Source organism: Balaenoptera acutorostrata, chromosome 20 (assembly GCF_949987535.1).
Source record: "Balaenoptera acutorostrata chromosome 20, mBalAcu1.1, whole genome shotgun sequence".
Lineage (NCBI taxonomy): Eukaryota > Metazoa > Chordata > Mammalia > Artiodactyla > Balaenopteridae > Balaenoptera > Balaenoptera acutorostrata.
In genome coordinates, this window is record NC_080083.1 from 45512069 (window position 1) to 45528980 (window position 16912).

Genomic DNA, 16912 nt, shown 5'->3' on the forward strand with positions numbered 1-16912 from the left:
AGTCCTGCGTCTAAGCTAAGCTAACCTGGGGCATGAGGTGGAGGAGGCGGAGGTAGGGGGAAAGACTGCAGGGAAGACCCCATCGGAGCCACAAGGACAGATGTAGGCAGCGTCCCACTGATATCATCTAGAAGAGAACAAAAGCAAGAGGTTCAGAAAAATGGGCACAGAATGAGCAAGGTGAAGGCAGAGAAGAGGGAGAAGGATCATCAGCCTGCCCTCTGGGGCAAGATGGCCTGACCTTCACCCTGTCTTTTTGCACACAGGGCAACAATCATCTTAATCTGGTTGCCTTGGCTTGAAAGCAGGAAAGTAAGGATATCCCTAAAGCTGCCCACTAGCAGTAGATTCAGAGCAAGATAAATACCCTTTATAAATAAATAAAGACCGAATCAATATATGGACAGTAGATGTTATAGCATGCAGGTAAGAGACCCATTTAACCACTTCGGGAGAGGACAGGGGTGCTGAGAAAGGGACAAGAAATAATTGGGCCATCATTAGAAACCCAGGAGCTTGTTTGGCTCCTGGCAAAGAACAACAGGTCCATAGAGCTCACCCTCCCACTAGGGCAAGAAGACAGAGAGGGGAAGAAACTATACCTAGGAGGCTGAGGCTTCTTCTTGGAGGAGGAGGGGGAGTTGGAGGGTGTGGAGAGGTCAGGCCCCGCTGAGAGATGTCCACGTCCACAAGTGACACTGTTTCACCTGAGGGATTCATGGAGCAAGCGTGTTACAGTAGCACCTTGCCCAAAGCCGAGGCCAGGAAGCAAAGGGAAACAGAGGGCAAGCAAGGGAGGCTAGAGAGGTCCATGGCTCTCAGAAAGCTCAAAATCTAATGCTCCTTGGCTGGAGTGCCATTCCTCCCCCCACCCCCGCCCCAAAAAAACCACCTGAGAAGTCAATTTTAAATTCCATCATTCCTTTACCCTGTTAAAGATCAAGGATCTTTAAGACAAAAACATGGGATTGACAGTTGAAAAGCCAACTAATCCTGGCTCTGCCACAGAGGACATAACCTTGAATAAGTGGTCTTCTTTATTCAAATAGAACCCACACCACTTATTTTTTACAGATTTGTATACCAATTTTTGCCTCGGAGAGCAAGGCAAGCAGCTTGTTACAAGCCCAAATGGACATGGAAAGCAAGTGCCATTAAAATGTAAAACTGTTAAGCTGAATGCAGATAAAGGTCCCAATGTTAGCTCCCACTTCTTCCTAAATGGCTTTCCACATTTAGATTTTCCAGGATATTCACTCATAAGAGAACCAACCATTTCAGATATCCATTAATTCCTAATAGTTGAGGCTGCAAAGGCCGAAAAGTGCATTTACAACCCTAATAATTTACTTCCACAGTCAGCCAAAAGTCAGGCACATGGTTTCCTTACTTCCCAGCATGTCACGCAGTTCTGTTCTCTGCCATATACACTCCTTCTTGCCACCCAACCCCATCTAACCTCTCTCCACTTGAATCACCAGAGAACGAAGGGTATTTTATCAACAAAAGGTTGACACCCAAGAATAAGTTTGTTTTGGTAGGTCTGATCCACAAGTCAGAATTTGGGATTTCTGTAATTTGGCCCTTAGGGTGTTATTTCCAACACCTTTTTCTTATTTAGGAAGCTGAATTACCCCTCAGCTAGAATTTTAATGTTTCCCAGTTAAGAAAATGAGGTAACAAATATCTCTAAAAGGCCAGGAGCTGGGTTTTCAGAATCTAATATGGTTTTTTTTAACAAAGGTCTTGAACACTAATTAAGATAAGCAGAAAAGCTCTTACAAAAGTCATCAGTGGAAGTTCTAGGAACTCATCACACAGCTTAATGACTGAGGGCCTAGCTTCCCAGAGCAATGCAATGAGTCCAGGTTTCCTGAAGGGTCAGAGAGGTCTAGATTGTAGGCACTTAAAGGATGTAATTCAAGAGAGCTAAGCCTCTTTGAAATAAGAACATGGAACCTGAAACTACAAATGTGGGTTTCATTACTTTAAAAGGGAAACAACTACTAACTAGAAAGACATTCTGCTACAGGATAAGATCCTTTAATTCTTTGCTTGGGATAAGAACAGAGGGGATATGAACAGAGGACCTCCTTCTCCACCTGTGCCTATTGCAGGCACCAACTCACCTGTCCTGACAGCTCACAGCAGTCTACCCAGTGATGGGGGTTCCACTAGCCTGCTTAACATTTTCCTGGAAATGTCCAGTCCCAGATCATAATTCTTGCAATCATCTTTTTTGAGGGACACAGTATCCAAAAGAGTTTGAAATTGGGATTCGGTTTAAAGGTTTCTCAGCCATGCCCAGTGAAGAGCACTCAGTTTCTGAGATTTGAGGCTGTGTGCTACAGACTTCCTTTTCTACAGCTCATTCAAGCAGGAGCTTCACACCTGACTCACATAACAAAAGGTCTCCCTCTCAGAAAAAGCTCCCCTTTAAAGGAGAAGGCAGAAGGATATTTGACAGCTTTCCTACTTTAGCAACTGTGTTCCCTGCTGCAAGAGGAGAGACTTAAATTAGATCCAATGAAGAACTCTTTAACAGCTGCAAGAACTGCTAGCCCCTAAAATGGGTAAGACAAGAGTTCATGTGATCCCCTTTGCCCAAAGTCTTTAAAAATAGACCAGATCATCATGTATCATGTTTATTAGATAATCCATGAACTCCCTTGGAAGCAGGGACAGGAATTGTATGACTTTTGGGGAGTCCTTTATGCGCTATGAGCCTATAAATTTGTAATTCCTACTTCTAATTTATATGTGATGACCCTGAACTAAAGCCTGCATAACTGCCAGGGACACCTAATTACCAGCAAGCAGTCTCTACCTCAAACTATAAAGCATCCAAAGTCAAGAATACATTTCACACCATAAAAATAGCCTCACCCCAAACCCAGCAGGCACGAAATGAAGAAAATAACTGCGGACATGCTTGAAGCTCCCTCTGAGATGCATCTGCAAGTGTTTCCTGACTCGTCTCAGAACACTCGTGCTTTCAGATGTCAGAAGAAAAAGAAAGAGATCACCCTTACCTGTGAACAGGGGGCTGAAGGAGACTGGAGAAAAGGCACTTTGAGTTCTTGTCAACCTGGGTTTCCTGAGGGGTGAGAAGCACACAGAGAATGAGCTGCAGAATGAACACACATGCATTTAAATCACTGCAACAACAACAACAACAACAAAAAAATCACTGCAACACTCAATTCCAGATGCACCAAAAAACAAAGCAAACCCTAGTCGTTGTCAGCCACACTTTTGTAATAAAGCCTAAAATTTAAAGGTGGGAGAATAAAATAATTAAGGCAATTCCTAAATAGATTTGGCTACAGAATTCAGCAGCCTACAAAGCAATAAGAAATCTCTTTGGAGCTTTCCATACCCATCACATTAAAAGACTAAAACACCTTGAGTGGTAATTAGTAAGTCCATTTCTAGAGGAAGCAAGTCGGACACAGAGTTGATTTTCAAATGGGAGCCAAGAAAAAGGTTATTGACCTGAACAGGTGCCACCTCAGAGCACCAGCTTTCCCTCTGGGCCTGCTCCTAGGAGCAGGAGGTCCCAAAATGAACCAGGCAAGATTTTTGGACTTGAGAACAGCACTATAGGATACACATGCAATCTTCAACCAGTAAGAACTCTGATTTTTGCAAAATGCCTCCAAGCCATAGGTCAAAGCCAAAGGGGAGCCTCTTCAAGTTAGCAGCTCTGCCTGGCATCCAAAGAAGAGGGCCTCTTCCCCTTTCTGAGCTGCCAGTCACAGCACTCCCCCCAGGACTGCTCCTGATACTGCTCCCAAACCAGCTGGAAAACCCAGATCTCCAGTGAAGACACACCAAAGGTCACTTCACTTTGCACCAGTTTCAACTGGCTTTTGGGCGAGAAATGAAAGAAATGCAAAAGACTCTGACAAAGACTTTCTGGCTAGAAATGTGCTGAGCTCAAAAAACTCACCTCAGAATGATTGAATTGACTAAAAGGGAAAGAAGTTGTGGAGGTGATGAAAATATGCTATACCTTGATTGTGGCAGAGGTTATGATTTTGACATTTGCCAAAATTAATAGAACTGAGCAACTTTAAAAAGGTGAACTTTAGGTGGTATATAAATGATATCTCAACAAATCAGCCTTAAAAAAAAAATTCTACCACCAAATTAAGTGCCTGACTGACTCCACACCTTGTAGCTGGCTCACTTTCCAAAATTACTCTCACCCAAAGGTTGAAATAAAACTTCAACTTCACCAATAGACGGGGGCAGAAGTAAAGAAAATCCAAAATGAAATCCTATTTTAAAATATTTGACTTTGGAAGATCTTTATTCATTTATGTTTTAACAGAGATGTCTGTGCTTCTCAGAACTCACTTCAAACAGAATTTCAAAACCATACTGTGAAGACCTTACTCAGAAGTAGCCAAGACGCCGGATTCCCTCTCCTGACCTGTCTCACACGCCCTCTGCAGCCACCTCCATGCTGAGACTTGAGAAGTCTGATGATGGTGCCCACTGTCAACGCCCCGCCCACAGCACACACAGGAGAGGTGGCTGCATCAGAACAAGACGCAAGCACACACAGTCCCTCTGTTTATAAAAGTTGCTCATGGCAGTCTGCAGCTTAGTTGCAACACTCCAGAGGGCTGAAATGGAAAGTTAATTCCACTGGACATTAACTTTAAGACTGAAGAGCTTTCAAGCTGATTTTTATTCAGTAACTTGTGGATACAACATTAAACTCAGCAAGCAGAAACCTAAAGCACTGGCCTTTCGAAGGGTTCACACCTCAGCCATTTGGCGGTTTGCCTCTTTTCAAAGGAAGCTGCGTTACTCTGCCATCTGTCCATACTGGGGACGAGCCTCCTCAGTGCCAAGCACTGAAGAACAGCAGTACCCAAATGCACACATCTTGCGGAGGCCTTCTCACTCCAGCTCATCTTCTCCCCGCCCCTGGAATTTTGAAGAAAATCATAGTTTCTAGGATCTAGAAAAAGAAATACATACGACTCTAAACCCAGGCAGAGCCATTTGAGAGCCCTAGGATGGCTTTTTCTGGCAAATAAGGAAGGTTAGAGAAGTAGAAGGTCTAAGAGGCTGAAAGGCTAATAATAAATATGAGTGCTTCCTTCTCTCTTTGGGGAGATATTGTCTAACTGAAAATCCAAAACAGTTTCTGTCTCAAGGATCCTGAGAGCATTCTAATGGCAGTCATTCATGAAAAAACCAATCTAGACAACTATAAAAAACAAAGCAAGGGAATGATGAACATAAAATTGAGGATGGTGGTTGGTTACATGGGGGAGGGGGAGATGTAATCAGGAAGTAACACACAGGGGTCTTCAAAGGTACTGATAACATTCTATTTTTTAAGCTTAGTGATGGTTACCTAGGTATACATTTCATTATTAGTATTGTACATACACTTTATACATCTCTTCTTGTATATACAAAACATTTAAAATGATAACCATTCTAAGCTGGATGTGCTGTTTTTTGGAGAGCAACATGAATGACACGGCTCCAGATACCATTTTTAACTAACCCTTCTATACTACATTCCCATGTTATTCTACTCCTCCCCAGACCACCTTGACAAGCATTAGGGTACAAAGTTAAGCCACTGTAACTCTGCCAGTGGGCCACTTGCATCTTAGCAGCAGAAAGACCTGACGGGTGGTGTGGGGTAGGACTTGGTGGGCTACGCCTCAGATGGCAGAACAAGACAGGGGCAGCAGAAGACCTTAGGTAAAGGTCTTCTCTGAGGCAAGTAGTCCTTTGTGTCAGCTATACACTGCTTGTGCTGCAGGTAACAAAGAGATAGAATGCCTCTGTCCATTTCCACTCTGCAAATTACTAACTGTATGGCAACAGATCTGTGGGATAAAAGGAGTTCATTAGACTAGACAGGCTGACAACACATTGATATAACCACTGGCCACTTTTCAAATTCCTTGAAGCCTAAAATATAAACAATGAAATAGTAATGCTCTCCCTCTCTTGTCCATAAATCCCCTCTACGGTGTCCTAAGACTTACACATGTCCCTTTCTAACTTCTAAAGTAGGATGTCCAAATATCAGGTTTTGCGGCCACAATTTACCTCTGCCCCTGCTAAAGCACACAGTGCCAAGTCAGCCAGCCCGTGCCATTTCCAACACATCATAAGCCAGTGTCTGTTCATGAGCTACAGGCACAAAAACCACATGTTCATTTTTAGTTCCAATACACAGACATCTGTGCAACAAGGTCAGATCTGAAACTCCACCATAAACCAACTAAAGAACCTATGAAGGGAACTTCCAGAGAAAAGCCCAGAGGTGTATCCCAAGGTCTAAAACCTTAGGAATGATGTCAGTGGGCAAAATGTTAAGAAGTAAAAGACACAAGACTCAAATGGACAGAGATTTCTGAAGCCAGGCTGCTCATTCCAAAAGAGAGCTTGTCAACCACAACCACTTCATGGAAAAAAAGTTAAAAAGATCAACAGAATATGGACCCAAAACCCAAACATAAAGTCAGACCCTCCTTGGGGCTTCCCTGGTGGCACAGTGGTTAAGAATCTGCCTGCCAATTCAGGGGACACGGGTTCGAGCCCTGGTCCTGGGAAGATCCCACATGCTGCCAACTAAGCCCGTGCGCCACAACTACTGAGCCTGCGCACTGAGCTCTGAGAAGCCCGCACACTGCAACGAAGAGTGCCCACTCTCCACAACTAGAGAAAGCCTGCACGCAGCATCGAAGACCCAATGCAGCCAATAAATAAATAATTTAAAAAATAAAAACACTTGGAGTTTAAAAAAAAAAATCAGACCCTCCTCACCACACCATAAAATCATTTTGCTCTCAGCATGTCATGCTCTTTCTCAAAAAGACCCCTTAGACCTGAAGACCCAAGAAAACAGAGAAAAGGGTTTCTCATGTCTGCCAGGTCTGTCCACGACAGCAGGGCCCCAAATTGATGCCAAGGGAGCCTGCCTCTCTTTCCAGAATTGAATCTTTTTTCCCAGATAGGAAACCACTACAGAACTGTTCTCCATTTTTCCACCTCACAGCCATGAAGACTGCCAGTAATATCCTCAGCTGGTAAGTAGGAAAAAAACAAACCTTGAGAAATGAACAAGGTACCCATTTCCAACCAAGTATGTATTATGTGATGATTCAAAAAAGTAGGATCAAATGCTATTTCTCACCAAACACAAAGGAAGACAATCAGCTAAACATATGTGAAACAGACAAGGGAACTTCACTGGTTTTCCTGAAATAGCAATCCTATATAACACTGAAGCCCACGGGCATCAAGCCCAGCTCTCTGAATTCCAACATATGTGTGTTACACGGCCTAGCCCAGTTCTCCAGAACAGAAACCTGATTAGCTGGTGGGCCCATTTCTTCCTTCACTTCAAAAGAGTTCTCTAAGCTAACTCATACTAGACCTAAGACTCTGTATATCCAGGAAGGTCAACTTAGCAGACTCTAAAGCATCTGAAAGGAACTAAAGTTTGCTTAATGTTAAAATATGGAAACTGTTAAGCCTTATTAATGATTGTAGGGGGACTTCCCTGGAGGTCCAGTGGTTAAGACTCAGTGCTCTGGGCTTCCCTGGTGGCGCAGTGGTTAAGAATACGCCTGCCAATGCAGGGGACATGGGCTTGAGCCCTAGTCTGGAAAGATCCCACATGCCATGGAACGACTAAGCCTGTGCGCCACAACTACCGAGCCTGTGATCTAGAGCACGCGAGCCACAACTACTGAACCCGTGAGCCACAACTACTGAAGCCCGTGCGCCTAGAGCCCATGCTCCGCAACAAGAGAAGCCACCGCGATGAGAAGCCCGCGCACCGCAACGAAGAGTAGCCCCCACTTGCTGCAACTAGAGAAAGCCCATGAGCAGCAATGAAGACCCAACACAGCCAAAAAAAAAAAAAAGAATCCTCCTGCCAATGCAGGGGACACGGGTTCGAGCCCTGGTCCGGGAAGATCCCACATGCTGCAGAGCAACTAAGCCCACGTGCCACAACTACTGAGCCTGCGTTCTAGAGCCCGTGAGCCACAACTACTGAGCCTGCGTGCCGCAACTACTGAAGCCCGTGTGTCTATAGCCCGTGCTCCACAACAAGAGAAGCCACTGCAGTGAGAAGCCAGCACACCACAACGAAGAGTAGCCCCCGCTCGCCGCAACTAGAGAAAGCCCCCATGCAGCAACGAAGAGCCAGCGCAGCCATACATACATACATACATATGTACATACATAAATAAATAAAAAGACTCTGTGCTTCCACCACAGGGGGCGCAGGTTCTATCCCTGGTGAGGGAACTAAGATCCCACATGCCGTGCGGCATGGCCAAAAAAATAAATAAATAAAATTAAATTAAAAAATGATTGTAGGAGGTACTTTCTAGTGATAGCTGTGGGGAAGGTAAATGCTGAGAAGAGCAAAGAGAATCATGCCCAGAGGTTACTGTAAAAGCCCCAAATTATACAGCAAAGACTGCAGAGACTCGTAATCAACTCCAACAATAAGAAGGCACGCATATACCTTCTGGCAAAAGACTGACATTTCTCATGGTTTCCAGGTCCTACCAATCAAAACAAGAGCACAAGCTAAAAATCCAAACTTATCCTTCCTCCCAACAAGGCGGACTTACTAAGGAGGTGCAGATCCATAGAAATCACAACTACCCTGGCCAGACTTATCAAGCTTCTCACAGCTGCGAGGCTGCCAGCAAGACTGGCACATAGAAAGCTGTGGAAAAGCTAACAAGAAAATCTAACAGCACCAAATCCTAAGCACTTAAAAAAAAAAAATCACCAGTTCAATCTTACTACTTTTCCTCCAAAAGCACAAAATATTCCATCTCAATTTCTCTTGTCTTCACTCTATTCCTATAAGGACAGGAACAAGACAGGAATCACTCCCATTTTACAGATTAAAAAAAGGGGGAAGTATGAAGAAGACAAAATTGGCCCGCATCCCGCAGCTGATGCTGGAGTCCTACATGGAATCTAAACGTTCACATTCTCTGTACAACATGCTGCCTCCTAACAGCAGTCAACCAAACGTTCATACATGAATACCTAGCTCTTCTCCAATTCATCAGAAAAAGCTCTTGGACCAAAAAATGTAATTCTCCAGTGCCCTGAACTAAGCTTCTTTGCAGAGCTACAGCCCAATTTGCTCTGCAGTAGAAATCTGTATTGTGCTTAGTGTGAGGGTTGGTCACAGAGCAGCCAATGACCATTAAATTCTGCTTCCAAATGCAAAAAACCGTATAACGTTATATGCCTTTTCCTCCTCCTAATCTATTAGACCTAGCAGCTAATTTCACGCCACACCTCCTATGTGGCGTCTCTGGAATCTTAGACCAAGTCCTGGTCAATGTGGAACAAAGGCAAGACAAACCACAAGAAAACTAGCAATCTATCCTATGTCATTACCCACAGCTTCAATCCTGCCCTCCCCCCAGCTGATGAAAATTTCATCTACACTGGTTACGTGGAGCATCGAATGCAGAGCCTACCACAAAAAAGCTGCTTCGGCAGCCACACTTTTCCGGACCTGAGCTCCCAGCGTGAGTTCATTGGGAGGCAAATGTGGAAACATACATCTACCTGAAGGGGCAACACGCATCAACCTGATTTCCTCAGGAAGCCTGGGTTTGGTCTGATCCCCAAGATAAGCCCCTGGCCCAGCTGTTCAGAAAAGGCAACAAAGTCAAAGTGACCAAGGGAATTCCCTGGCGGTCCAGTGGTTAGGACTCTGCGCTTCCACTGCAGGGGGCACAGGTTCCATCCCTGGTCAGGGAACTGAGATTCCCCCGTGCCACATGGCAAAAACAAACAAAAAAAAAACCAAAACTGATCCCACACCTTCCTCTTGAAGTACCAGTTCCTTTGAAAGGATGAGTGGTTTCCAGTCCAGATCACACCTTAGGACCGACTAGGGAGCTTTTTAAAAATTCAAATTCTTGGCCCTCTGATCTTTTCCCAAAGCTCCCCACATGATTCTGGTGAACAGTCGTTCTCAATTTATCTGTTTACCTGTTTTTCAGCCTTGGGTTGTGGCTACCAGTGCATCTCATGAATCCATCACATGAGCTGCACCAAAACCAATTCCAATCTTTCTAAGAACCCACTCAACAGTGCAAACCACAATGGCAGTTACCACAAGGGAAGTCTCATTTCATTGACACAAAAGTTGACAGCTTTTCTAAACCGATGTACAAATCTAACACTGGATGTCAGAGAGCCGTCCACCCTTCAGAAATGCAGGGAAAAAATGTTTAAGTTTGGAATTTTCATCAATTGGCCTAGAACTCATGTACTAACGTACATGAGTATATCTCATACTTAGACTTCTCATGTGGGTTTGAGAGCAAGGCTATTTTCTATTCTCACAGTGGTCAGCATACAGGCTTGAGATACCAAGTATATCTAAGAAACCAACCAAGAAAACATTAAAACTTTGAACAGAGATGCCCAACTGACTGCTGGCCTACAACTACACAAGTCTGTCACATCATCTGCACGCGTGAGTGTGAAGGGGGTGCTGGTACATAGAAAGAATAAGCAAGGTGGTCAAACACAACACCAATGTTTTGCCCCAAAGGCTACACCTTTCCAGCAAGCCCCCTGCCAGGGGTAATGGTAGACAGACACCTTGGAAAAACTTTAAAAGCTGGGCCAGGGTGGGCGTGGGGGGGGGGATGGTTTGGAATCATCGCCCAACTAGAGAGAGGCTAACCAGCTGATAAGTGTCACCGCGGGAGTGAATTCTTAGAGTGAAGGCTGCTCCCACAATCAGCTCTGACCTAATGGGCAATGTCACCACCTTTCGCCCCAAGTCTCCGCCTCCTTATGAAGACCATATCTTAAGAACTGTCAGGATCGTGTTAGCAGTAGAATAAAAGGGAAATGAAACGAAAAAAGGAATTGTCAGCCAGCCCCACCGCCCCCCAGCCGGTCTCACCTCCCCGCGTCCAGCTCCCGGCCCGCAAAGCCTCCCACGTCTGTCAGGCTCGCAGCTGAAGCGGCCAGCTCTCCGGAAGGCCTCTTGCCGGCCCCATACCCACCGCCGGAGCCACCGTTGCAGCTCTTCGTGCGGAAGAGGCGACTGAGGCGGATTCTGAGGGAGCTCTTCCGAGAAGGGCCCGCGAGCGGCCGGAGGGGCCCAGGAGGAGGCGGGGGTGGGGGAGCTTGCTGCTGCTCCCCTCTACTCAAGCGCCCTGGAGGGACCAAGTCCTGCACCGGGAAGGGCACCGGGGGTAATTCAGGGCCCGGGGGCTGCAGCAGAAGCCGGCCGCCCCCTCCTCCTCCGCGGCCCGGGCTGCTGAGCTCCTCTTCCGAGCAGCTGTTAGTCTCCAGGCTCTCGGCCTCCGACTCCAAGCCTTCCAGGACCAGCAGCGCGTCGCTCGTTTCCGTGGGGTCCTCCCCGGCCTGCGGGGCGGCAGCAGGCGGCTGGGGCTGCGGAGGGGGCGGCTGCGGGGGGCACGGGCACGGGCAGCAACCCCCGCCGACCGTCTTGACCCCGGGCCCCGCAGGCTGCCCGAGCCCCAGAGCCGCCAACTGCGCCTCTAGTCCAGCCGCCGGGCCCCAGGTCCGCTCGAGCGCCAACCCCGGCGGCAGGGCCTTGGGGTCCAGGGCACAGCGGTGCCGAGGACACAGCAGTTCCGAGGGTCCCGGCTCCCGGGCCGCCTCCGCGTCCTCCTCCTCCGGCGGCCGACCCACGTTGCGGAACACCATCAGCTGAGGCGGCCGGGAACCCCGCGGGCCCGGCCGCGCGAGGAAGGGTGGCGGCGCGGGGCCATGGCCCGGGGGCGGCGGCGGCGGGCCTGGCTCGGGGGCCGCCTCTCCATAGCCGAGCAGGCGGCTCAGGACGCGGTACGAAGCGGCCGCCGCCGCCGCCTCACCATCCCGGAGCTCGGCCCCCTGCATCGGGGAGAGGGAGGGAGGGCGGGCGGCTGAGAGCCGGGCTGGGGTGGGGACTAGGCCGGGCCCCTCCGGAGCCCCGCCCGCCGCGGCCCCCGGAACGACAGTGCTAACGGCCGCCGCGGCCTCTGCCTCATAGAGGGGGCGGGGGGCGCGCGGAGCCCAGCGCGAGCCCACCCTGCGCGGCGCCGCCGAGCACCGCCCCCGATGCGTCACTTCCGGGTGATGGTAGCCACGCCCTTTCCCCAGGGCGTGCTCGCGCCGGCCTCTCCGAAGAGTGACGTTACGCGGGGCCTGGGCCGCTATTGGCCGTGAGCTGCTTCTCGGCTAGCCTTTAGTCCGGTACCCGGACCCTGGTTTTTCACTTCCCGGGCCCTCAGGCCGAAGCCACCCTTCCGGATAAGGTGGGGTGGCCCTGGAAAGCTTGGTCTAGTCCTGGAAGAGAGCTGCTGGCCTTGGGAGGACAGTACCTTTGGCTCTGGTCCCGCCTATGCCGCTTGCGATGTGTGACCGTGGCCAAGTCGTTTGTTCATTGACTAACTGTATGCCAGCCACCTTGGCATCCAGTGAATATTTATGGAGTGACACATGAATAACATGTTCTAGACCCAGTGCTGTGCTGATAAATGTTGAACAGCCGACTGTCGGGAGAAAAGGGGAATGTATGCATATATATAGGTACATAAGGATGTGTAGCACAGAATTTACAAATAATAATGTACATTTGCAGATTCCTTATAACCAATTTATTCTCACAGAATGCTTTCACTGATTTTTTGCCCAACTGCTGTATGGGTAGCCAACACGTGGTTTCAGTTGACCGGGGGATGTAATCTCGACATGGATGTTGGTTGATGTCCTCTGTGTCAATGTAAGAGGAAAGTGAATAAACAAAGACGTCTTACCTGCCAATTATGGGAGCAACTTCTTTGCTGAATAGGAAAACAATTTTCAAATACTGAAAGAATATTTCCTCAAGTTTTGTGCTATACAGACTGTAATGGCTACAGACGTAACACATTCACTTAAAATCTGAATTATTTACATTTTCTCATCACTTTCTTAAATCTAGATTATCGACAAAACAATAAATCAAGTCCCTATTTGTAGCGCTTGCCGATTTCTATGGTGTAAATCCTCCCACCAAGGCTGATTTCAATCTACCATCTTGACTTTACTGAACACAGAGCATACTATTATGCAGTAGTTTCATACTATTATGTAGCAGATACAATAACACAAATAACCTCAAGAGCACAGGTAAATAATAACAGTAAAATTATTAGGAAGTGATGAGTTTTGAGAATGTATTAGCTTTGTTTTTAATATATTTAATGTTTGTATAATTTAATTTTTAATAGTTGGCTGTGTTTAGCAACTGGCTTGTAGGGAATTCCCTGGTGGTCCAGTAGTTAGGACTCTATGCTCTCACTGCTGAAGGCCAGGGTTCAAGCCAAAAAAAAAAAAAAAACCAACTGGCTTGCAAAATTTATTCCACGCCCCCTGCAGTGGGAGTGCAAAGTCTTAACCACTGGACCACCAGGGAAGTCCCAAAATTTCTGAAATTTTAACAGTTGGCTTTCACAAGCCTGTATGAGCCAGTTCCACAGTACCACTAGACCTCAGTTTTCTCATCTGCAAAATAGGGATAAGGATGGCTGCTTTGCTTACTTGCAGGCATGTTGTGAAGATCAAGTAAGTTCAAGCTTGTGTAGAGGAGGTGTGACTGGAGGCAGGGAGACCAGTTAGGAAACCATTGCAATCTTCCCATGAAGAGATGTTGAGGGATGCAAAGGATAAGGAGGAAGGATCAGCCAGCAGAACTTAGCAACTTTAGTACCTGAAGGTGCATTTAGGGGAAGATGATCCAGGGTCTGCTATGAGTTCTACAGCCAGAGAGAACTTAAAAAAAAAAAAATTTACTTATTTAGCTGCATCGGGTCTTAGTTGCAGCATGTGGGATCCTTAGCCACAGGCATGTGAACTCCTAGTTGCGGCATGTGGGATCCAGTTCCCCAACCAGGGATCGAACTCGGGGCCCCTGCATTGGGAGCACAGAGTCTTAGCCACTGGACCACCAGGGAAGTCCCCAGAGAGAACCTTTTAAAATGAATATTCACCAATAGCCTGTGATTATAACCCTTCATGGTTTCCCACTGTTCTTAGGCTAAAGACAAAACTCCTTAAGGAGGCCTATGGGATCCTGTGACATCAGACCCCCGCCTCTCTGGTCTCATCTCCCACCAGGCTCCACCTTGTTTTCTCTGCCCTGCTGTTCCACTAGCCCTGTGTCAGGCTCAAAAACATGGCCACTGCATAAGCGATTCCCTTTTCTTGAAAGGATTTTTCCCTCCCTTTTTGCTTCATAAACTCCTACTCATCCTTCAAATTAAACTTACTTCTCTCTACCTCAAGGAAATCTCCCTGCCTGGGTACTTCCTCCTCACTGAGCTCCAAGACCACTCCTTTGTTGCACTTCATTGCACAGGTGTGATTTGTTAGCTATCTGTGAGGTTATTTGATTAAAGTCTGTCTTCCCTATTAAGCTGTTAGCTCTGTGAGGGCAGGGGCCTTGTCTGCTTTTTGCCCATCATGGACTCTCCAATGCCAAGGACTGCCTGGCACAGAGTAGGCCCTTGATACATAAGCATGGAATGGTTGTTCCATGCTTGTAAGAAGCTCCTGATACAAATTCATCTCTAATTCTGCACAACAGAATTAATAACCTCCCTTGCCCATGAGAAAACTGAAGAGTTACTTACCTAAGATCACACAGTTCAAAAAGGTGAAGTGGAATTCAAAACCAGCTCTGACTCCAAAGATTATATTTTCTACCCTCTCTCCAATACCTTTTAGGTGTTACTTAGGTTTCTGGAGAAAAGAAGAGAAATTGCTATAGGACCATAGCACACCGGAGGCCTAAGAAGACCACCCAAGATCCCTGGCTGTCTCTGGAAAACTCTGGCTCCAGAACAGGTTACCCCCACGAATGCAAGGTCTGTAAGCTCCGCAGCGCCCTCTGCTGTCCAGCTACTTGCCTGGCCCCAGAGGGAGGCAGACCATGTCTGCCACCTGGGGTATCTCCACCTGCCCTGAGCACACAGAGGCACAGGGGGACACACACAGGCTCTTCCTAAGGCAGAGCAAGGAATGCTGCCTTTCTCCATTTCCTGAAATGTCCAGGCCTGTAGCCCAGTTCCTGGAAAAAATATTGAAAATTAAGCTCCAAGCAAAGGAAGTGTATCTTTGTATGAGCTGGATTTGTGTGTGTTTGTTGGGTAGGTTTTACGTTTACATATACCTGTTTCCTGAGGGCTATATAAGTGGTCCCTGCAGTGGTAGAACCCTAGTTTAAAAGGTTTGCAAAGAACAATTCAGAGAATCTAAACCAGTCTTGAGTTCACTCAGTCATTCAGCAATGGGCTAGACTTCAGTGATGAATGAGACAGGCACGGTCTCTGCCCCTCTAGAGCTTGCCATCTAGTTTTGAGTCCTAGTCATGCCATTTCCTGGACATATTACCAAGAGCAAATAATTAAACATCTTTGAACCTGTGTTTCATTTGTAAAAATAGGTCAATAATAATCCCCCCTTGATAGAGCTGTTGTAGGGATTAAATGAAAATTTACACGCAAATGCTACAGCACTATTCGAACATCAGTTATTATTATGAAAAGCTTCTTGGGGGAAAAAACTACTGACTATTATGTCTTCACCCAAGGTGTTCTGTTGGCCCTGGACTAACAGTAACCAGTAATAATACCGAGAACGTGGAACGGAGGAGCACTTGCTCACCCCACCCCACCCCCTACCATCCCTCTTTCTGTTGGCACACAGGTATCAGAGAGGCAATGGATGTGTGGATGTGTGATACAGGTCTGACCCCAGACCACTCGCTGGCTTTGTGGCCTTGAGGAGGTCACTTAGCTGACATTCGGTTTTAGCTTTCGTTTCCTTCTCTATTAGAGAAAGATCTGGGATATAGGCACTCTTAGTTCTGACATCCTAGGGATTCTGTGGAGGTTTGTCCTCTAGCCCCCATCTCTTCCTCCACCCCTTACGTTCCCAGTGAAGGTTCCCAAGCAAAACTGTTGTTTGCAGAGGCCACCGGTAAAGCAAGAGAAGTTTTTAGCCATCACCACCCAGCCCTCCCTACATAAACTCAGAGATCTGGGACATCAGAGGTTTAAGAAGCAGGGATGGGGGCAAAGTGAGAAGGGGAGAAACTAACAGATAGCACATGCACATGGGGCCAAATCACTGGGTGAGCGATCAGCGATGGGAAAGTGGTGGAAGAGGGAGGGAGAGGAAGGCAGGGGCTTTGTTCCGTGGCTGACTTCCAAGAATCCACACCCTTCTGGATCCAAGGAGACTGCCTCAGACAGTGCTAACTCTGAGTCTTCCAGTTATTGTGTCCGACAGAGGGAAGGATGTGAGGGGTAAGAAGACCTGGAAGAGCAAGAGAGGTTAGCCATGGTTTTCATGAAGAAAGGAAGAAGACAGGGCTTAGAATGACAAAATGAAGGTGGAAGAAGCAGAAGCAAAACTGTTCATTCTCTTCCCCCCTCCCCACCATGACCCCCTTACTCCGGGCAGTGGTTAACTCTGTGATGCAGGAGAAGGCGGGCTTCCCTGGCTGGGGAGGTGGAGACCTGGTGGAGGCTCCTGCTCTGTCAAGAGCAACAGTGTGGTCCTAGGGAAGTCCCTTCACCTCTCCGGGCTATAGTTAGGTCTTCTTGAGGTCTCTAAGGATGAATAACAGGGTGATGGTGGGGGTTTGATGGGGCACTGTAGGGGAATCAGAGCTCTGGGTTTGAATCTCAACTCAAATGAAGCAACTATGTGATCCTGGGTGAGTCTCTGAGCCTCACTGTCTGCATCTGTGAAATGGGGATAAGAATATTCAGCATAGGTGGGTTGGGGAAGAGTCATTGAGATAACGCACGTGAAGAACACTTTGTAAACTGCCACAGTCTGTACAAATATCAATTATGGT

General features: G+C 47.2%; 1 protein-coding gene across 3 annotated transcripts in view; it reads right to left on the reverse strand.

Moving 5' to 3' along the window:
- Positions 1-12103, reverse strand: part of SOCS7 (suppressor of cytokine signaling 7) — a 33611-nt gene extending 21508 nt beyond the window's left edge. Inside the window, exons 1-4 of one of the 3 annotated variants that reach the window (XM_057536194.1) lie at positions 10958-12103; positions 3033-3097; positions 603-707; positions 26-127 (exon numbers count right to left, since the gene is read on the reverse strand). In XM_057536194.1, the coding sequence (XP_057392177.1) occupies positions 26-127; positions 603-707; positions 3033-3097; positions 10958-11922 (1237 nt within the window). In that variant the 5' untranslated portion in view covers positions 11923-12103. The remainder of the gene's footprint in view (positions 1-25; positions 128-602; positions 708-3032; positions 3098-10957) is intronic. The other 2 variants (XM_057536195.1, XM_057536196.1) reach the window with 2 other exon arrangements.
- Positions 12104-16912: the final 4809 nt, after the last annotated feature.